The 23,303-nt window shown below is 44.5% G+C and overlaps 1 protein-coding gene across 1 annotated transcript in view; it reads right to left on the minus strand.

The window, feature by feature from the left end:
• Positions 1–23,303, minus strand: part of LOC110497392 (glycine receptor subunit alpha-3) — a 106,224-nt gene that overhangs the window by 22,775 nt on the left and 60,146 nt on the right. Inside the window, exons 4-6 of the mRNA XM_036954319.1 lie at positions 21,145–21,368; positions 18,134–18,216; positions 13,315–13,452 (exon numbers count right to left, since the gene is read on the minus strand). Coding sequence (XP_036810214.1) covers positions 13,315–13,452; positions 18,134–18,216; positions 21,145–21,368 — 445 coding nt within the window. The remainder of the gene's footprint in view (positions 1–13,314; positions 13,453–18,133; positions 18,217–21,144; positions 21,369–23,303) is intronic.

Consider the following 23,303-nt stretch of genomic DNA (forward strand, 5'->3'; position numbering starts at 1 on the left):
GGAAACAACGTCTCTCTGGTTGGCTTGGGAGAGTGGTTCAGGCAAACAGAAGAACTTTGACGCAGAGGTGTTGAAGAAGAATATAAAGATGGTCTGCATTCTGGTGCTCTGAGAACGCATGCCATAGGTTAACGGAGTGAATTTTTATTTATTTAACCTTTATTTAACTAGGCAAGTCAGTTTAGCTAGGCGAGTGAAGCTAATATGGAAGTTAACTTCACAGAGAGTGAAATGACCTATAGCCAATGTTATTCATCTCCATCGTCTCTCATTAAGGATAATGCATGACTGTGTCTAATCTTTCCATCAATCAGATCCACAGCACTTCAGAAACTCTTTCAGTAACTGTACAATTACAGTAAATGAGGCCATGAGAATGGCAGACAAGGCCATCACAGATCAATGGGCCAAATCAAATCAGTGTGTGTGTGTGTGTGTGAGCGCTCGAACGCTGACTGCAGTGCGCTCGACCCTATCATGTGTGTATGTGCCTGTGTGTGCCTCTGTCCATGCGTGTCTGTGTGTGTGAGTGTGTGACCCCAGCCATGCCATCTCCTCTGAGCTGATTGACAGAGTGTCCATCTCTCCAGAGTGACCCAGTGAATTGTGAATTATTGATCTCCTGTGGGATAAAATGCTGCACACCACCTGGACACTAAATCAATGGCAATAAATCAGAAAGAGCACACACACACACACACACACACACACACACACACACACACACACACACACACACACACACACACACACACACACACACACACAGTATGGATCTCAATCAAGCAGAAAGACAAGCCTCGACCACATTGAGGGTCACAGAATGACAGACTGAGACTAGGGTATGTCTGGAGAGACCCTTTGGATGATTGGACTTTGATATTGAATGACTTTCATGTCTGTGGATGCAAGTTGAGTACCACAGTTTCAGAAACAGCTCTGGAGTTGAATTTTGTACAGTAAACTTAACTGTACATATTCTGTGTAAATAAACAAATACACTGAGTGTATAAAACATTAGGAACACCTTCCTAATATTGAGGTGAGCACCCACCCTGCACTCCCTTTAGCCCTCAGAACAGCCTCAATTCATGGGGTATGGACTCCACAAGGTGTTGAAAGCGTTCCACAGGGATGCAGGCCCGTGGTAACTCCAATGCGCCCCACAGTTGTGTCAAGTTGCCTGGATGTCCATTGGGTGGTGGACCATTCTTGATACACACGGGCATTTTTTTTGCGTGAAAAACCCAGCAGCGTTGCAGTTCTTGACACCCTCAAACCTGCGCGCCGGGCACCTACTACCATACCCCGTTCAAAGGCACTTAAATCTATTGTCTTGCCCATTCATCCTCTGAATGGCAAAAACAGAAATTCTGATTATTGTGTAACTGCTCTTTCAGATTGTAATGGGAACCTAGGAAAATTCTGGAAAACTGTCAAATCCCTGAAGAGTTCTACTTCCTCCTCTCTGCCACAACAAATGAATTCACTGGCCTCATTATGAAAAAAAAGCCATAATTGATGCATTTATTCAACCTTTTATTTAAGTGGGCTATCTCTTTGAAATAACTTCTCAGCCTATTCACAATTATATTGTTTTGGATGCTGATAAGGGAAACTTGATGAATAATCAGAGAAATTATAGTCAAAGCTTTTCTTTTAGTCCATTTATAGAAAAATAATACCTGGATATTTTGCTGGCAATAGATAACAAAACAATCCACAGGAGGCAACCAATTTTATCTTTTTTACCCCCTACAATGTAGAAAATAGTATGAGTAGGTGGGTCTACACTTTTGACTGGTACTGTAAATATCTCACACAGGGCACATTTGGAAAAGAGACCTAGGTGTCAATGTCTTCCCTGTCCAAATAAAGGTTAAATAAAAAAATAAGCATACACAATTCATGTCTCAAGGCTTAAAAATCCTTCTTTAACATGTCTCCTCCCCTTCATCTACACTGATTGAAGTGGATTTAACAAGTGACATCAATAAGGGGTCATAGCTTTCACCTGGATTCACCTGGTCAGTCTGTGTCATGGAAAGAGCAGGTGTTCCTAACACTTTGAACACTCAGTGTATACTGCCCACAACTGTTTACAGCCATTCACAGTGCAACCAAACAAACATGGCAGGGCTCCAATGCTTGGCATCAAAACACAACCACCACACACGGCTTCTGCAGCACTACCTCGGCACCCCCTCCTCTCGCTTGGTGAAAAATCTAAATATTTGTCTCTGTTGACTAGACTGACACGTTTCCACTGACGATGATCAACCATCTGCAGCAGACGGTGTTAAACCGACAATAGTGAGTTGAACTCCATAGAAACAGAAGTGTCACTCATCACAGAACGTCAACATGGATGGGAATATCAGTTCTATTAATCATGGGTCTAGAATTAAAACCCCGTAGAACAGTAGGAAATCATCACTGACTGCATTCCAGGGCCTGAGCAGAGATCTAGGAAATCACCCCCACTTCCATCCGCAACATCTATTTACTTGCCAGATATCCTTTTAAAAAGATCATGAGACAGAGAGAGGGAGATGACTCTACCCTGGATATAATTTACAACATTAACAGACGCCGGGGGAGGAATGGCAGGGTCCAAGCGCTCCACTCCCATAGCAGAGAAGGAAAAAAAAAACACAAGCAAAACAAACCTAACATAAATACGTTTGTGACATTGGTTGTCACGATTTGTCATCACAGGATGACACACAACCTCCGTTAAACCGTTAAAGAGGAGAACATTCCCTTAGATTGAATGACAGTACGTTTAATCCGTTTTGTATGCTGCGTCTGCAACCTTAGAGGAAAATTATGTAAAAACACCCTTCTATCTAACCTATACATTTATCAGTACATTCAACTGGGTGAACAACCACAGGCCATCACAGTCACTGCAGGCTCTTCAAAATACCTGCTTTACATCTGTCTCTTCAATTTCTTATTCGCCACCTTCCGTGAGTTTTACCCAGGGTTCATAGGGAGCTCAGGGCCCATGCTACTCCAGATACAGATGTTGGATCTTAATTTGACCAGGATTGTCACAGCAAAATAATCCTGCAGCAACAGGATCGCTGGCTGACTGTTTCAGGCTGTACGATGTGACACAAGCATTATATCGCGAGAAGTCGGATCAGCTTACTGTATACGCATTATATGTCCATGTGTAAGAGAGAGAGCGAGAGAGAGAGAGAGAGAGAGAGATTTAACTCCACCTATCTTAACCATTATTTAACCAGGAAGATGGTTAATCCCTTGTGGATGAAATCCTCTTTTACTAGGAAGTTGACAAGGGAAGGAGACTAACCAGAGGATCCAACACCTGGTAGATGAATCACCACAATGCAGACCAGGAGCGCAAAGAAGATGGAGGAACGTTCTATCCGTTGGAATGGCACTCAGCTCAGCTGGAGCTGGATGGACTGAACGTTCAAATCTTATAAATAGAGTTCCACAGCAATGCAGACTGGCTAGGGGCCATGGCACCCTATGGGAGTGTGTCCAACCCTTTTGTGAAGCCTGGCCCCACAGAATTTAATGTTGAAGCCTTATATCTCTCGCTGAGGGAGATTGGTCAAATCCTGCCTGGGTTTGATCTCACCAGGGGCACTTTAGACATCAATGGGTGAGGGGGAAAGAAAGCCTCTGGAGAATGACGTCTGGGTTGTGTTCACTAAGGCAAGCCATAGCAAAATATTTTTCAATGGTTTGCAACGGAAACCTTGCAAAAGTTGAGGTAGGTGGTGTATGTTTTTGCCAAGGTCACTACTGTCACTGTACCAGACAGATCTAAGTGCATTTAGTTTGATCTAACACTCAGATAATGGTATTTAACATAGTCCTTCTCCTAAACAACACATTTCCTCCATTCTAAACCCAACCTGAACATCAGTTGTCTGGTATGCGGTATTTTCCTTAAATCAGATATGCAGGGCTCTGTGCATCGCCATCAACTGGTCCAATCAATAGGTGTTTTGCAAGCCCCGATTCAACTATAGCGAAGAGGGTTGTGGAGGGGCACCCACTGGTATATGTTTGACAGACAGTTGGTTGCCCCATGGGACCTCAGCACAACATACCTGGGGCCTCCTGTCAATGACGTTCAGTCAATAAGGCTGGGACTGTTCTGACCTGGTATCGCACTCCCTCTCTCTCTCTTAGTAACAACAGTGAATTCGTATTCAGACCCCTTGACTTTTTTCACATTTTGTTACGTTACAGCCTTATTCTAAAACTGATGAAATAAAACAATTTCTGCAGCAATCTACACACATTACCCCATAATGACAAAAGCAAAAATAGTTTATTAAATTTTTTTCCACATTTATTACAAATAAAAAACAGATCTGGGGAAGGGTACCAAAAAATGTCTGCAGCATTGAAGGTCCCCAAGAACACAGTGTCATGACGTTGGCCTGTGGGTGAGGTTTATGACCCCCACCCCCCAATAAATACCTTTCTCCCTTTCCTCTCTCTTGACTCCACAGAAGGACTCTAAGAAAAAAATTGTTAAACATAGAGAGTCTGGGAACATCAAAAGGTGGGGGGAAAGGAACCACATTTCGGTAATCCAACGAGCTGAAAATATGCGTTGGTACTTACAGAATATGATGACAGATCAGATGTCACCTGATACATTATTACTAATGATAGGACGACATAAACAGTATCTTGAAAAGTCTACACATTATAGTTATCAGATTCACATGGAATTGTTGTGAAATTTAAATGTTTAAATATGAAACTATTTGTGAAAAGATTAAATGTAATTTTAGCTTCCAAATGAGAGAATTGGGTTTTCATGAGTGAACTATGCTCAACTCAGTGGCCCTGCACATGTGAACAGACATTGGTTATAAACTATGAAACACACCCTTCTCTCCCCTCCTATATAAAGCCCTTGACAAAACTTTCTGTTCAGAGGACAGAAAGGGTGACAGTCCTATGTTAAAAGGGTTCAGATAATAAGCTGTTCCAAGGACGTGTGGACTTGAGGTCCCCATGTTGAAAGGACAAAGACCACCTTCAGAACTAAGCCAACCTCAGCAAGAATCTAAGGAAATTAGCATTGAATTTCAATGTGAAGGTGACGACCTACAGCCCGGAAGGATGAATTTAGACTATACCAGCCAGAATATAGCATGAGCTTAAAAGTATTCCAACTTGGTATGAACTTTGAACTCTTATTCACTCCAGAAGTGATACCTCCTAGCCGTTCAGTTAGCAGCAGTCACTAAACGTGGGCTAGGAGAGGACGGACAGAGCAGCCATTCTACTGCGCTCCAGTTCACCACTAGACATTCTTCAGAGGACCAGAGATCCATAAAGGACAAACCGGCCTTCCATCGACGACCAATCTACCGAAGCGCAGCTCAGAGTAAATATTTATTGCATTCTCCTTTTTCAAATGGGCGGTTATTTAGAATGCATAAGATTCTGTATTTACGATAGCATAGCTTCTCCCAACCCCCTCTCTTTGTGTAACCAGCTGTCGTATCTGTTCCGTCCAAAAGGGATGTTTTCTTTATGACATAATTTGTAATCAATGTATGATCCATTCTGTGTGATTATTTAGGTATTTAGTAAATACATAATTAAACCAAATTTTGTATTGCTGATTCAACTTGCTAGCGAGGGTTCATGAAGATTTACAACTTTCAGATGAGACTAAACAAGGTGACGATTAAATATTGACTGCTATTGATGTAAAAGTTTACTAGGTCTTTAAGAGTTTATTCGGAAGATAACAGCTCTATAAACATTATTTCGTGGTGCCCCGACTTTCTAGTTAATTACATTCACATGATTAGCTTAATCAGTTAATATTATTTACAGATAAAGGACTTTATAGAATAGCATGTCATATCACTTAATCAGGCATAGCCAAAGACACGACAACAGTGACCTCAATTATTCTTAAATGGAAGAAGTTTGGAACCACCAAGACTCTTCCTCGAGCTGGCCGCCCGGCCAAACTGCGCAATCGGGGGAGAAGGGCCTTGGTCAGGGGGTGACCAAGAACCCAACGGCCACTCTGACAGAGCTCTAGAGTTCCTCTGTGGAGCTGGGAGAACCTTCCAGAAGGACAACCATCTCTGCAGCAGACAGAAGCCACTCCTCAGTAAAAGGCACATGACAGCCCACTTGGAGTTTGCCAAAAGGCACCTAAAGACTTTCAGACCATGAGAAACAAGATTCTCTGGTCTGATAAAACCAAGACTGAACTCTTTAGCCTGAATGCAAAGCATTGCGCCTGGAGAAAACCTGATACCATCCCTAAAGTAGAGCACGGTGGTGTCAGCATCCTGCTGTGGGGATGTTTTTCAGCTGCAGGGACAGGAAGACTAGTCAGAATTGAGGCAAAGATGAACGGAGCAAAGTACAGAAAGATCCTTGCTGAAAACCTGCTCCAGAGCACTCACGATCTCAGACTGGGGCGAAGGTTCAACCTTTCAACAGGACAACGACCCTAAGCACACAGCCAAGACAACGCAGGTGTGGCCTCGGGACAAGTCTCTGAATGTCCTTGAGTGGCCCAGCCAGATGCCGGACAGAACCCGATCTACCATCTCTGGAGAGACCTGAAAATAGCTTTAGAGGATCTGCAGAGAAGAATGGGAGAAACTCCCCAAATAAAGGGGTGCCAAGCTTGTAACGTCATACCCAGAAGACTCAAATCAAAGCACATTTTATTGATCACATACACATGGTTAGCAGATGTTAATGCGAGTGTAGTGAAAAGCTTGTGCTTCTAGTTCCGACAGTGCAATAATATCGAACAAGTAATCTAACAATTACACAACAACTACCTTATACACACAAATGTAAAGGGATGGAATAAGAATATGTACATAGAAATATATGGATGAGCGATGGCAGAGCGGCATAGGCAAAATGCAATAGACGCTATAAAATACAATATATGAGATAAGTAATGAAAGATACAGTATGTAAACATTATTAAAGTGGTATTATTTAAAGTGACTAGTGATCCATTTATTAAAGTGGCAAAGTGGCAAGTCTGTATGCAGGCAGCAGCCTCTTTGTGTTAGTGGTGGGATAGAAGTTGTTTTTTAGTCTCTCGGTCCCAGCTTTGATGCACCTGTACTGACCTCGCCTTCTGGATGATAGCGGGGTGAGCAGGCAGTGGCTCGGGTGGTTGTTGCCCTTGATGATCTTTTTGGCCTTCCTGTGACATCGGGTGCTGTAGGTGTCCTGAAGGGCAGGTAGTTTGCCTCCTGTGATTTATTATGCAGACTGCACCACCCTCTGGAGAGCCTTACGGTTGATGGCGATGCAGTTGCCGTACTAGGCGGTGATACAGCCTGCCAGTATGCTCTCAATTGTGCATCTGTAAAGGTTTGTGAAGGTTTTAGGTGACAAGTCAAATTTCTTCATCCTTTTGACGTTGAAGAGGCGCTGTTGGCGCCTTCTTCACCACACTGTCTGTGTGGGTGGACCATTTAAGTTTGTTTGTGATGTGTACGTTGAGGAACTTGAAAGCTTTCCACCTTCTCCACTACTGTCCCGTCGATGTGGATAGTGGGTTGCTCCCTCTGCTGTCTCCTGTAGTCCACGATCATCTCCTTTGTTTTGTTGACGTTGAGTGAGAGGTTGTTTTCCTGACATCACACTCTGAGTCTGTGTCTACTGTTGTGTCGTCTACAAACTTGATGATCAAATTGGAGGTGTGCATGGCCACGCAATCATGGATGAACAGAGAGTGCAGGACGTGGCTGAGCACGTACCCTTGTGGGGCCCCCGTGTTGAGGATCAGCGTAGAGGAGATATTTCCTACCTTCACCACCTGGGGGCGGCCTGTCAGACAGTCCAGGGCCCAATTGCACAGGGGTTGAGACCCAGGGCCACAAGCTTAATGATGAGCTTGGAGGGTACTATGGTGTTGAATGCTGAGCTGTAGTCAATGAACAGCATTCTTACATAGGTATTCCTCTTGTCCAGATCGGATAGGGCAGTGTGCAGTGTGCAGTGTGATGTGTGCAGTGTGATTGCATCGTCTGTGGACCTGTTGGGGCGGCATGCAAACTGAAGTGGGTCTAGGGTGACAGGTAAGGTGGAGGCGATATGATCCTTGACTAGTCTCTCAAAGCACTTTATGATGACAGAAGTGAGTGCTACGGGGCGATAGTCATTTAGTTCAGTTATCTTTGCCTTCTTTGGTACAGGAACAATGGTGGCCATCTTGAAGCATTTGAGGACAGCAGACTGGGATAGGGAGCGATTGAATATGTCTGTAAACACACACCAGCCAGTTGGTGCTCTGAGGAAGTGGCTAGGGATGCCGTCTGGGCCAGCAGCCTTGCGAAGGTTAACACGTTTAAATGCCTTACTCACGTCGGCCACGGAGAACGAGAGGGGGGGCCCGCAGTCCTTGGTAGCGGGCCTCGTTGGTGGCGCTGTATTGTCCTCAAAGCAGGCAAAGAAGGTGTTTAGCTTGTCTGGAAGCAAGACGTCGGTGTCCGTGACTTGGCTGGTTTTCTTTTTGTAGTCGGTAATTGCCTGTAGACCCTGCCACATACGTCTCGTGTCTGAGCCGTTGAATTGCGACTCCACTTTGTTCCTATACCGACATTTTGATTGTTTGATTGCCTTGCAGAGGGAATAACTACATTGTTTATATTCGGCCATATTACCCAACATCTTTCCATGCATGAATGCGGAGGTTCATGCTTTCAGTTTTGCGCGAATGCCGCCATCTATCCACGATTTCTGTTTAGGGTAGGTTTTAATAGTCACAGTGGGTACAACATCTCCAATGTACTTCCTTATAAACTCCCTCACCGAGTCAGTGTATAAATGGATGTTATTCTCTGAGGCTTCCCGGAACATTTCCCAGTCCGCGTGATCAAAACAATTTTGAAGCGTGGTCAGACCAACATTGAATGGTTCTAGTCATGGGAACATCCTGTTTGAGTTTCTGCCTACAGGACGGTAGGAGCAAGATGGAGTCGTGGACGGATTTGCCGAAGGGAGGATGGAGGAGGGCCTTGTATGGATCGAGGACGTTAGAGTAGCAGTGGCCAAGTGTATTGCCAGCGCAAGTGCTACAGTCAATGTGCTGGTAGAATTTAGGTAGCCTTATTCTCAAATTAGCTTTTTATAAAATTCCCAGCTACTATAAATTCAGCCTCAGGATATATGGTTTCCAGTTTACATAGAGTCCAGTGAAGTAACTCTCTCTCTCTCTCTCTCTACCCCTCTCTACCTCTGTCTCTCTACTTCTATCTCTCTCTACCTCTCTCTCTACCTCTCTCTCTGTACCTCTCTCTCTATCTCTCTCTCTCTCTGTACCTCTCTCTCTCTCTAACCTCTACCTCTCTTTACTTCGCTACCCCTCTCTTTCTCCCTCTCTAACCCTCTCTCTACCTCTCTACCTCCCCTCTCGCTCTACCTCTCTCTTTGTACCTCTACCTCTCTCTCTAACCTATACCTCTCTCTCTACCTCTCTACCGCCCTCTCTCTACCCCTCAACCCCCCTCTCTACCTCTCTACCCTCTCTTTCTACCTCTCTACTCCTCTCTCTCTCTCTCTCTACCCCTCTCTCTCTCTATACCTCTCTACCCCTCTCGCTCTCTCAGTAACTCACTGTGCGCGCCTGGCAAGTGAGTGAATGTTGGTGATCCTTGACTTGCCCTCGACCTATAGGTACACATAACTCTCCCACTGTTTATTCCTCCAGATCATGTCTTGAAAACAGAGAAATTCTGGAGTGCTACCATCTCCTCCAGCACTGAGTGCTCTCCTTCTTTCCTGCTTGACTTCTCTCTCCCTCTCTCTCTCTCTCTCTCTCTCTAGTCTCCTTCTTTCCTGCCTGACTTCTCTCCCTCTCTCTCTCTCTCTCTCTCTCTCTCTCTCTCTCTCTCTTCCTTCTTTCCTGCCTGACTTCTCTCCCCCCCCTCTCTCTCTTTCCTCCTTCTTTCCTGCCTGACTTCTCCCCCCCTCTCTCTCGTCTCCTTCTTTCCTGCCTGACTTCTCTCCCTCTCTTTCTCTCTCTCTCGTCTCCTTCTTTCCTGCCTGACTTCTCTCCCCCCCACTCTCTCCTCCTTCTTTCCTGCCTGACTTCTCCCCCCCCCTCTCTCGTCTCCTTCTTTCCTGCCTGACTTATCTACCCCCCCCCTCTCTCGTCTCCTTCTTTCCTGCCTGACTTATCTACCCCCCCCTCTCTCGTCTCCTTCTTTCCTGTCTGACTTATCTACCCCCCTCTCTTGTCTCCTTCTTTCCTGCCTGACCTCTCTCTCTCTCTCTCTCCCCCCCTCTCTCTCCCCCTCTCCCCGCCTCTCTCTCTCTCTCTCTCTCTCTCTCTCTCGTCTCCTTCTTTCCTGCCTGACTTCTCCCCCCCTCTCTCTCGTCTCCTTCTTTCCTGCCTGACTTCTCCCCCCCTCTCTCTCGTCTCCTTCTTTCCTGCCTGACTTATCTACCCCCCTCTCTTGTCTCCTTCTTTCCTGCCTGACCTCTCTCTCTCTCTCTCTCTCTCTCTCTCTCTCTCTCGTCTCCTTCTTTCCTGCCTGACTTCTCCCCCCCCTCTCTCTCGTCTCCTTCTTTCCTGCCTGACTTATCTACCCCCCCTCTCTCGTCTCCTTCTTTCCTGCCTGACTTCTCTCCCCCTCTCTCTCTCTCTCTCTCTCGTCTCCTTCTTTCCTGCCCGATTCCCCCCCCCCTCTCTCTCTCGTCTCCTTCTTTCCTGCCTGACTTCTCCCCCCCCCCCCTCTCTCTCTCGTCTCCTTTCCTGCCTGACTTATCTACCCCCCCCCCTCTCTCTCTCTCGTCTCCTTCTTTCCTGCCTGACTTCTCTCCCCCTCTCTCTCTCTCTCTCATCTCCTCCTTATGTGAGACAGGACAGAGAGCTGACAGCTTCTAAAAATAGCAGCCTGGGTAGAGGCATGTTCTGGCCTTCTCCATTCATAGAATAAGCCCACACTTTGGCTTTTTCGTGCATATAACAAAACTAAATGATTAAGCATTTCTAAGAACTTAAAATGAGGTCCTGACATTTCTCAGGAGGACTTTAGTTTAGCGACTGTTTGCTGGTATACCAGTTCACCAAGGCTGCACATTAAACGATTACCTTGGAGTGAAAAGCAAGTGGAATAACAATTCCATAGCTACTGTATAACCAAAATGTATTAATTTATGCTTTTACTATTTTTATAAGTTGAATTGACCATAATAGCCAAAGAAAATGCGATATTGGTATTAAAACAGAATCTCTTTTCAAGTAGTCAGCAGCCAAAACACCTCTTATTGATAGGGGACTGTTTCAGCCTCACTCTAAACACTGTTGACGTGACAACCATGGAAGCCTAGACATGCACTAAGGAGCTTGTTATATATAATTAACGTAGTGAAAGGAGGAAAAAACAAGCTTTTTTAATTATCGGATGATATTCCTTCTCCTACATTTGTCCCCCCCTCTCTCTCTGTACTCCCCCTTCTCTCTGCCCCCCCTTCTCTCTGTCCCCCCCTCTCTCTCTGTACTCCCCCTTCTCTCTGCCCCACCCTCTCTCTGCCCCCCCTCTCTCCGCACCCCCCTCTCTCTCTGTACTCCCCCTTCTCTCTGTCCCCCCCTCTCTCTCTGTACTCCCCCTTCTCTCTGTTCCCCCCCTCTCTCTGTACTCCCCCTTCTCTCTGTCCCCCCCTCTCTCTGCCCCCCCTCTCTCTCTGTACTCCCCCTTCTCTCTGTCCCCCCCTCTCTCTCTGTACTCCCCCTTCTCTCTGTCCCCCCCTCTCTTTCTGTACTCCCCCTTCTCTCTGTCCCCCCCCTCTCTCTCTGTACTCCCCCTTCTCTCTGTCCCCCCCTTTCTCTCTGTACTCCCCTCTCTGCCACCCCTTTTCGCTGTCCCCTCCTTCTCTCTCACCCCCCCTTCTCTCTCACCCCTCCTCTCTCCCCGCCTCCATCCACCCACCCATCCATCCAAGCCTCTTCCATTCTCTCTGCTGCTCTCAGTCATCTAAAAATACATCTTCGTTTCCTTTTCTCCCTCTCGTTAATTGAAGCACAACATACTCCTGATTAGCCAGGAGTGAGGAAGCGGGCGTGCTAAGGCTGACTTAGCGTTGGCAATGAGGACATGACAGGCCCATGAAAGATGCAGGTAGAAGAAATTACATTATTCAGCCTGCAATGCCTCCTACCTCACGGTGCACTTTACGTCACTGGCTGAATAAGGCCACACTGAGGCTGAATCTGAAATAGGGCCTGGTCAAAAGTAATGCACTATATAGGGAATATGCGCGCCATTTGGGACACACCCTCACTCTAGCTAGTGCTGTGGTAGACTGGAGCCTCACACTTCATTGGGCTACTTCACTGGCTGGCTGACAACAAGTCTATAGTTGCATTAGACAGGCAGCCCAGTTCTGATCTTTTTCCCACTAATTGTTATTTTGACCAATCAGATCAGTTCTAAAAAAGATCTGACGTGAGAACATCTGACTTGATTGGTCAAAAGACCAATTAGTGGAAAAAATATCCGAATTGGGCAGCCTGTCTAAACACAGCCAAAGAAGCTGAATAAGGCCCCACGTAGGCCTAGGATTAATCTAGCACTGCAGTTAGCTGTGAAAGCCTGCGGCGATTGTGTTGTTATGAGAAGGAAGAAAAAGGGCCAAACTTATAATATTGGATAGTGGTGCAGTTAGCTGGAGATGTGGAGTTAGAGACCTGCAGTTGTTTTTCTGTTATGTGAAAGAAGACCAAGGTTGAATTCCCGAATTTGGAACCGTGTTCTCTGGCATCGCTGCTTGTAAGAAATGGTAATAAATCTCTGCTGATGTCGAGAATGTTGTGAGCCATATAGCATATGCAGCCCGTGAATATTGAAACCATCTTGAATTGAGTTAAAAAGGCCTTACTGTTTCGGCTCAAAGCCATTTAGGATGAGCAATATGAATGTCCTAGTTTTCACATGTAGATGGAAATGTACATTCATAAATGTCAATTCATGAATTGTTCATTCTTTCAATGATGTAGTCAAGCTATATACCACTACGATTAACACCATCAACCCATTACCTTGCTTGTGCATTCTGTTTTCCAAAGCAGAAGCGGAAAGACGCTTGTCCCACCGTTATTCTTAGCGTTGGTGTTGATGATGCCATACAAAAACATAATTCGATTTCGACTCTAACTGTGTGGAACAGCCTGAGGATGGCTCTGTGCATATTCACTAAACTTCATCTCATAATAGTAGCTTCATTTGGGATGGAAGATCATTTTTAGTGTTACTGCACAGTCCGACTGCAATGGACTCCACCTCAAACACTCCCATTGTATCTTACCTGTGTTATAGTGCTTGGTGCAGTATCTCAGATCCGTCTCATCCTTCATTATGAACTGTGGGAGGGTCAACCCATCAGCTACCTGGACTGGTCCATTCTCCTGCCACTCAAAGATCAGGTCGTTCATTGTGTAGCCAACTGGAAAAGAAGAGCGGCGGGACTTGCAATCAGACAATATAGCCTAGGCCCGGGTTACTGTACAGTAAAAGTACTGTGTGTCAACAGCTGACGTAAAAAAGTATTTATAAATACATATTCAATTGATGATCTATACATTTCATATCTCCACCTAGACCAGATTTATGGGAAGATCAAAATATCATAGATACCTTTTGCGTTATATGCTGTATCATACATGAAATATCAATGCTATAGATTACACTGAATCAAGGATAAGTTCAACCAGGAGTCAATGTTGTTAATGTCGCGCTGTCTTTAGTGCTAAAGGAATAAGCACGGGCAGACTGCATGGGCCAACCCACTATTTAGTATACCAATCCACATTTAGTATACCAATCCACTATTTAGTATACCAACCCACTATTTAGTATATCAACCCACTATTTAGTATACCAACCCACTATTTAGTATGCCAATCCACTATTTAGTATACCAACCCACTATTTAGTATGCCAATCCACTATTTAGTATGCCAACCCACTATTTAGTATACCAACCCACTATTTAGTATGCCAACCCACTATTTAGTATACCAATCCACTATTTAGTATGCCAATCCCCTATTTAGTATACCAACCCACTATTTAGTATGCCAATCCACTATTTAGTATACCAACCCACTATTTAGTATGCCAACCCACTATTTAGTATGCAAATCCACTATTTAGTATACCAACCCACTATTTAGTATGCCAATCCACTATTTAGAATGCAAATCCACTATTTAGTATACCAACCCACTATTCAGTATATCAACCCACTATTTAGTATGCCAATCCACTATTTAGTATACCAACCCACTATTTAGTATACCAACCCACTATTTAGTATGCCAATCCACTATTTAGTATACCAACCCACTATTTAGTATGCCAATCCACTATTTAGTATACCAACCCACTATTTAGTATACCAACCCACTATTTAGTATGCCAATCCACTATTTAGTATACCAATCCACTATTTAGTATACCAACCCACTATTTAGTATACCAACCCACTATTTAGTATACCAATCCACAACAACCTTGGATTGTAATGGTTTATCCATTAAAAAATGGGTAATTCAGGCAAAGATTTCCCAGGATGGAATGTATGACTGAGGCCTTACAGATAATGTAGTGACTGACGTGAAAGGAGGAGGGATGGAAAGTATGACTGAGGCCTTACAGATAATGGAGTGACTGACGTGAAAGGAGGAGGGATGGAAAGTATGACTGAGGCCTAACAGATAATGGAGTGACTGACGTGAAAGGAGGAGGGATGGAAAGTATGACTGAGGCCTTACAGATAATGGAGTGACTGACGTGAAAGGAGGAGGGATGGAAAGTATGACTGAGGCCTAACAGATAATGGAGTGACTGACGTGAAAGGAGGAGGGATGGAATGTGTGACTGAGGCCTTACAGAAAATGGAGTGATTGACGTGAAAGGAGGAGGGATGGAATGTGTGACTGAGGCCTTACAGATAATGGAGTGACTGACGTGAAAGGAGGGGGGATGGAAAGTATGACTGAGGCCTAATGGAGTGACTGACGTGAAAGGAGTGGGGATGGAAAGTATGACTGAGGCCTAACAGATAACGGAGTGACTGACGTGAAAGGAGGAGGGATGGAAAGTATGACTGAGGCCTAACAGATAATGGAGTGACTGACGTGAAAGGAGGGGGGATGGAAAGTATGACTGAGGCCTAATGGAGTGACTGACGTGAAAGGAGGGGGGATGGAAAGTATGACTGAGGCCTAACAGATAATGGAGTGACTGACGTGAAAGGATGGGGGGATGGAAAGTATGACTGATGCCTAACAGATAATGGAGTGACTGACGTGAAAGGAGGAGGGATGGAATGTGTGACTGAGGCCTTACAGATAATGGAGTGACTGACGTGAAAGGTGGAGGGATGGAATGTATGACTGAGGCCTAACAGATAATGGAGTGACTGACGTGAAAGGAGGAGGGATGGAATGTGTGACTGAGGCCTTACAGAAAATGGAGTGACTGACGTGAAAGGAGGAGGGATGGAAAGTATTCTAATGTGATCAGATGAACAAAACAGGTCTGATTCTAAAGCCATGTTGACTCTACGATAATATCTCAGGAACGGCATGTAAAACTGGGACCTTGAAATGGGGAAAAAAAGGCATCCATTTGTTTATTCCTCGGAATAAGGTCCCAGTTAACTGAGTACTAGTCATGCTAATGACCTCTTTCCATTTGAAGCATTAACATCTCCTATGGTGTCCATCAGCCAGCTATAGGGAACGGGCATTCTAACAGCCATGTCCTACTGTGCAAACCGAAAAAGCTATCTAGTCTCCAGTAGGAAAATATATATCTTTGAACGTAAGGACACTGAAAGATACCGACAAGAGTTAAATAATCAAGAGAAATTATATGAAATATTGTGAGAAGCAATAGCGTATAGAAGCATCTTGAATATATCTCAACCTTGCATGTAGGCTATTTATCTTTAACCCAAAGTATCCCACGATGCAGTTCACCAGCCCAGGGGACTAGGCAGTGCAGACATTTCGGTTAATATTGGGAGATGAAATTAGTCAAAGCAGCCTCCGCAGTATGAGTCAATGTACTGTAGTCACAACATGACTCAGAACTTCCTCTGCTCCTACATTCCTATTGGTTCGCACTAATGGCTGATTTTCGAATGCCAGTTGACGTCTTAGGTGGTGAATGAGGTGAGTTTCCCCCTATGTGAAGCACTTAGAGCATCTGGAAAAGCACCATGCAAATCCAATAAATGATGACATTATTAGGATAAATACCGGCCATACATACACTCTAAAGATGCTACAGTATCCCAACAGACCGACCATCATCGCCATTCATTCATTTAGCATGGCCATTACTATTAATATAAATTAATCCACCCTCTGCCGCCCCTCTGAACATATTTAATTTGTAGGTAATGAAGGGAGACATAGAGGAGGGTTTCCTACTCGCTACCGGACATTGATTCACTTCCCACTCACTGCAGTGTCTTCCACATCTGGCCATGTATGCTAACCTCTGCCTATACCCAAGTCAAATTATACGCTTTCCTCAACACACTACCTTGCTTATTAAAAATAAGAGTCAATTCAGAGTCAATTCAAGTTCAGACCAAGTTATAGCACATCATACAGACTGTTAATACATCATTCATATTATATCATATGTGCTCTCTCTGTATTCCTTCAATATATTCCTCAAGTCATTGACTCCCAATTCCTGCTGATTGGAGTGTTTCTGCATGATCTTATGTGGGTTAACGTGCTTGGCCTATCTGATCCAAGCCGTTCAGAGGCTGGCTGAGCAGAGCAGGCTTTAGTTTCGTGGGTACAGTGTGTCCACTTCTGCTAGCTCTGTGGGAGTAAAGTGTTATCTTGTGACTGGCGTTATCACAGTCATGTTTTGACTCGAGAGAGCGAGAGAGCAAAGGGAGGGGAGTACTACAAACTCTCTGACACAGAGACAAGAGATGTCCCGGCTAAAAGCCTCTGCGGCTGCGACACAGCAGCAATCGGCATGAATTATTTTGCGACACACTCGGGCCCCTGTGCAAATGCAAGTATTTGCCAATTTGCTACGTCTTTTAGTGGACAGCGGACACATCCAGTGCTGTGTCTCCTCAAGTCCACACATCTTTAACAAGGTAACGGAGCACTTCCTTTACTCCAGGTGGTAGAAGCTAATAGGGGAGTGTGCTGCAGGAGATGGGGAACGCATAGCGATTGATGGTCCACAGGGATTGATTTCTGCTGTGTAGGAACCCCACTCACAAAGCGGCTCATCATGATGGATGGAGTGATTGGGACTTGAAATTCACTTAAATGGATTCAGGAAATGGACAAGTGCTACGGGTCAAAAATATGGTTAAGATTATGCGGTAATACTACGCGAAAGAAGTTTATATGAATTTTAATATCTATATACGCAGCTAGATATGGATGTTTTACTCAAGGACAATCTGAAGATTACCCCGTAAAATGTTCCAATTATTATGCTCCTTATATGCACATATTCAGCTGGCACTTGATATGCTCATACATGTCCTCCCTTATTAGAAGTGACTTTTGCATATCTAAATATATGTTAATAACCCTCCACTAACAGCCTTCAGAACCAATAACGACTGGTCTACTGGCCTGAATGAGTCCATTCCACAAGGCCATAGAGACAGTCCAGGCAGGAAGAGAGCCTAGAGTATTAGGTCAGCGGTGTGTGTGTGTGTGTGTGTGTGTGTGTGTGTGTGTGTGTGTGTGTGTGTGTATGTGTGTGTGTGTGTGTGTGTGTATAAGCGAGAGCCTACATTCGTGCATCTGTGTGGTCACAAGAGGACATACCACCCACACTGGCATGACAAGGCATTATTATCCTACCCAGGTAAACCCATGCCCACGCTCTCTCAACCACAAATCTGATGAGATTATTTTACCAGTGACCTCATTATTTATTGGAACTATAAAAAGCTCCCTACTGCCCGTCAGATGAAAAATTCAATCTGAACATCTTACGTAACAGGCTTTTGCCATTTTATTCCACATATCCACGACGGATACTGCAGTTACAGGGCTATAATGAGTGGATAATATACTAAATACTGCAGTACTACTACAGTAATGCTATAGTGCTGTACTCACAGCTCTCTAGCTGCATGATACACGTCTGCACGTCCATGGGGAAGTTCTTCAGGTCCATCGGACAGGAGAGGGTTAATGTCAATCTGGAAAACAGATAGACAATAGAAAATAAAAACATGTGAGTATACATCACAACTAGGTATCGTTTGACTTGAAAGGGGCTATACATTAGGAATTCATACCTACTTTGTACATTCATCACCACTATCACGTGCCTTATGAATGTGTTAAGTATGGGTTATGAATGTGTTTTGAATTCCTTTATGTAGCTACCCATTACATTAGGTGGTAGCGGATTTTCTGCAAAGGCCAGACAAAATTGATTCACTGTTTAATGGATTTTCCCCCCAGAAAAGTGAGGTGAGCGAGCAATTAAAAAAATAAATAATAATCATTAGTAGGATAAGGAATAACAGTACTTTACCACATTGTCCTAGGCCATATGGACACGAAGAATATGCAAAATATTCAATTTCAGACTGATTATCAGATTATCATTATTAATACGCAAATTAACATTAATGATCATTATTCACATAGGATGTATAATAGAATGCAATATTCTATCATATTCAAAAATGATTGAAAAAAAAGGTTATATATGAATGTATTATCCGTGCATTAATCTGCTTAATTGTATAGCCTAACAAATTCAAGAATGATTAACAGTAAATAATTGTAATCAAATCAAAATGTTGATGCATAATAATGAGTTCTTTACCTGAGTGCATCTCTATAGTTGAGGCGTTAACAAAATATCCATACAAATATGACTAGGCCTCTCATAGACTAGTAGGCCTTGTAGAAAGAGGATCAATCAAGTTAGGTCTACCAAATGAATGTAGCAGTGGAAGGAAATTACATAAATCCAGCCATACAGTATAAACTTTCATCATCATCAAAAAATAGATGTTGTTTATAGCGTGCACAATTAGAAGCATCAATCTACATAGATCAAACGTGACTAAATTCGAGCCCAGTAACTTCTCACGGCATCCTCCTTCGACTGTCTCATCTGGCTGCCACGAATACCCCCCACCTGCTGATCTGCACGAAGTGTGTGCGTGTCACCGGCGATGCACTTTGCTCGACGTGCTAGCTGTTCTCGACGGCGCATGGTCACTTCAAACTCATTCCGTCTTGGTGTTATCGGTTGGCCAACTACTACTGGTAGTACCGGTAAAATGTAAGATATGAATCGCAAATCACCATACAGCTGACACACTTCGATTTCATCAATCATTTTGACTTCAATTTGCTTGTCCAAAATACTATCAGCTTGCACTGCGTCTTTGCTGATGAATGCCCTGATCTCTGATGCAATAAACCATGAATTTAACCGACTGTTTGTTTATAATGAGGGACGTCCCACGTTTAACCTGGACACATAAATAGTAGGAATTTGCGCTGGCTTCAGCCATGACAGCATGCGAGAGAAATGAAACATCTGCACGTCGCCTGCAGGTGCCAGCCTGTGTGTTTCACTGTCCAATCCGAGGCTCGAACATGTCCTGAGCGCGTGATCTGAGGTGGTTTGGTCTCTTGGGAAAGCATCAAGGGAGTGCGGACCGTAGGTGCATTATAAACAGAGAGCAGCATATATTGGCCAGAAAATAACACATCTGATTAGTAGTATTTTTTTTTTTATTGGGGTGTGGAGAAAAGTGAGGCGGGGCATCCATTAAACAGTAATTCAACTTTGTCTTACACTTGGCTGTCCCCATAGAAGAACCACTTTTGGTTCCATGTAGAACCATTCTGGTTCCAAGTAGAACCCTTTCGAGTTACATGTAGAACCCTTTACACAGAGGGTTCAACATGGAACCCACAATAGTTCTACCTGGAACCAAAAAGGCTTTCCTATGGGGTCAGCAGAATAACTGGAGCCCAAAGAGTGTACATTCACATGTGTCATGCCTGGACAAATCCTGTCAAGTGTCAAGTGAACTTGGCTCAGTATTGAACCAGTAGTGCTGTAAATCGCTGGTGAGGAGAGAGAGAAAGAGATAGAGAAAGCGAGAGAGAGGAAAAAGAAAGAAGAGAGAGGAGAGAAAGAGAGAAGCTGAGAGATGAGAAGGATGGAGAGAGAGAGAGAGAGACATCCAGTTGGAGGAGAGGGAATGAAAGAATGAGAAAAAGAATAGAGACAAAACGAAGAAGGCTGACGGTTTTAATTACGTCCTCCACCCCGGAGGCGCCAGGCTGCGGACCGACTCCATGGCCGATGGGATCCCTCCGCTCCGTCGTGTCATATCCTCTCAGCCTTCCATCACAGCTTTTCTACGGCCCCGCCACTACACAACTCCATAACTCAACCCGACTTGATGCCGTCGACTCAAGGCTTTCAACAATTCACCGCTCCGCCTTGAGATTTACACAACATTGTGACACCCCCCGTTTTGGCTTTATGTTTAATGACAGAAGATGAGAAGTGTCCCAGCTTGACTGACGGTGTGGCAGAGCATTTCTGTCAGTACACTCTTTGAAAAAAGGGTTCCAAAAGAGTTCTTCAGCTGTCCTCATAGGAGAACCCTTTTTAATTCCAGGTACCAGGTAGCATTCTTTTGGGTTCCAACCCAATAGGGTTCTACCTGGAACCAACAGGGTTTTACCTGGAACCCCCAGAAACAGTTCAAAGGGTTCTCCTATGCGACAGCTGACGAACCCTTTTAGATTCTAGATAGCACCTTTTTTTCTAAAGAGTGTCGTGTATTGAATGTTTCGAGTTTGGATAAGACTCGGTGTGAGTTATTGTCCATTCAACAGGCCTATAGTCTGATTATGTGATTGATGTATCATTGTAAGATGGTCATTTGATGATGCTTAGACCCACACCTCTTGAGGGTTTTTCACACTACTGAGCCGAACTGAGCTGAGCCAAACCAAGCTGTACTGAGCTAGCCTGGTAATGAATCCACCATAGTTGATGGAATTATCTGAGCCCATTTTGGTTAAGTTAGGTATTATAATGTGAAATGGGTGTTAGTGGGATCCATACTGTACACACTCACCGTATAGAATAGAGGACGTTGCCATTCTTGAATATTCTTAACAGCTTGTTGTCTGTGGTGACTTCGTGGAAATGGGCCCCTTTCTCGTTGGCGAAGAACAAGTCAGGTTTCCAGATAGAATCCAACATAGAGGGGTCCAGGTCCAGAGAACCGTCAGGGTACTCTGTGTACGCTAACCTGGGGTCGTTCCACTTTTGACGGAGGAAGATGTTCACTCTGTAGTCCTAGTGGATGGAGGGAGGGAGAGGGGAGAGGGAGGGAGGGAGAGGGAGCGAGAGAGAGGGGAGAGGGAGGGAGAGGGGAGAGGGAGCGAGTGAGAGGGGAGAGGGAGCGAGAGGAGTAGAGAATTAGTGACAGGTTGTTATTTGCAGTTGACTGCAGGGTCTTAACATGGTACACTGAGCTACAGTACTGTGTCCTGCCCCTCTGCATTCATCACATTCCCCCAGAGGTCTGAGTTTAGGGTCCTCGTGGTCCCAGCTGATGCTCATCGAGCATCAGACACCACTGAACCAGGCAGAGGGGCACCTACAGGGGCCACATATGGTGGTGACACTTTGGGGACCCGAAGTCAGTACTGTATCCTCCCCTCTAAGGTCCTGGTGGTCCCTGCTGATGTTCAGAGTGCTGCCATCAATGAACCAAGGCAGAGAGGACCATGAAGTCCCCATATGGTGGGGACTAGGGGCGCGGATGCGTCGGATGCCTCTGGTGCTTCCGGGATCAACTCCCCTATTCTTTCAGTTCCTTTCCCTGTTCTCTGTGCTGCCATCACGGTCACTTAGCCACACTCCACCGTGGCTTTCTAATGAAGCTGATGCTTTATAGGGATTTGGGAGTTGAATTAAGGGAGTTGAATTAATCTATAGTACTGCACACATTTTTTATGTTCCATAGGGGGGAAAGCCCTGTCAAAATTGACATGCCCTAAAGGCACTTCAGGTATAATTTTTTAAATAAATGCTCCAACAATAAACATCTGTTTCAGCCTTTGTTAACTTCCAACTAGGTGATATATATTTTAAATCATACTTCATTTTAGGGGATACATCAGTCTAAATTTCCTTTTTCCTTACCAGTGTTGCTGAGCAAATACCAAGCTGTAATTACATATCTTGTCTACCTCAGCCGGGTGAAAAACGCAAGACATTTTTTATTTGCTTTTATTAGATTTTTCATGAACATATAGAGTAGATGTTACATAAAGTGCAGTGGAGAGAAAAGGACCGGCATATCCCATCTGAAGGCATCTGCTGTTCGGAGACAACGTCAGCTCTCCTGCTATCAAACATATGGTGCACTATTACCATTAGCACTCATCACTTTAACGGGAATGACAATATCCATTCACTTGAGCTCGTTCAGAGCTGAAAAGGCAGACAGACCACTGAGAAGAACAGCTGGGAAAATTGGGATAGGTTTGATTAGGCATGACGGTGTTTGTTTTGCTCATGGTCCAGGGGCCTGTGTAGTTGTTCGTTTTCATAACGGTTAGCGTTAGGACTCGGCTAGGGAGAGCCGATCCCAAATCAGTTGCTAACGGTAGTTCCACAATGTGTATTCGTACAGCAGCTGATCATGAATAATGACACTGAGCCTGCTCTCTCCCACTCTCTGACCCAGACTGAACAGGGAACCACACCTCACAATTGGGAGTTCACTTTTCATTGAACTTAAACTGGTGCTCCCGAAAAGCTGTGGGATTATGTTGCTTACTCAAACATCTTTTTTTCTCTAATCTGTGATGGCAGACCGGGCCTCCAACCCATCTGGGAAATATCTAGCACGGGTGATCGTCCCACATTTTTCTGCAATACTCAGTCCATCACTAGTCCTTCTTATAGAAACACACTAACATACTGTAGTCTATACAGGCACCTTGAGGTCCTATGGTAAACATACTGTAGTCTATGTGGGCACCTTGAGGTCCTATGGTAAACATACTGTAGTCTATATGGGCCCCTTGAGGTCCTATGGTAAACATACTGTAGTCTATATGGGCACCTTGAGGTCCTATGGTACACATACTGTAGTCTATGTGGGCACCTTGAGGTCCTATGGTAAACATACTGTAGTCTATATGGGCACCTTGAGGTCCTATGGTAAACATACTGTAGTCTATATGGGCCCCTTGAGGTCCTATGGTAAACATACTGTAG

This window comes from Oncorhynchus mykiss, chromosome 19 (genome assembly GCF_013265735.2).
Source record: "Oncorhynchus mykiss isolate Arlee chromosome 19, USDA_OmykA_1.1, whole genome shotgun sequence".
NCBI classification, from domain to species: Eukaryota; Metazoa; Chordata; class Actinopteri; order Salmoniformes; family Salmonidae; genus Oncorhynchus; species Oncorhynchus mykiss.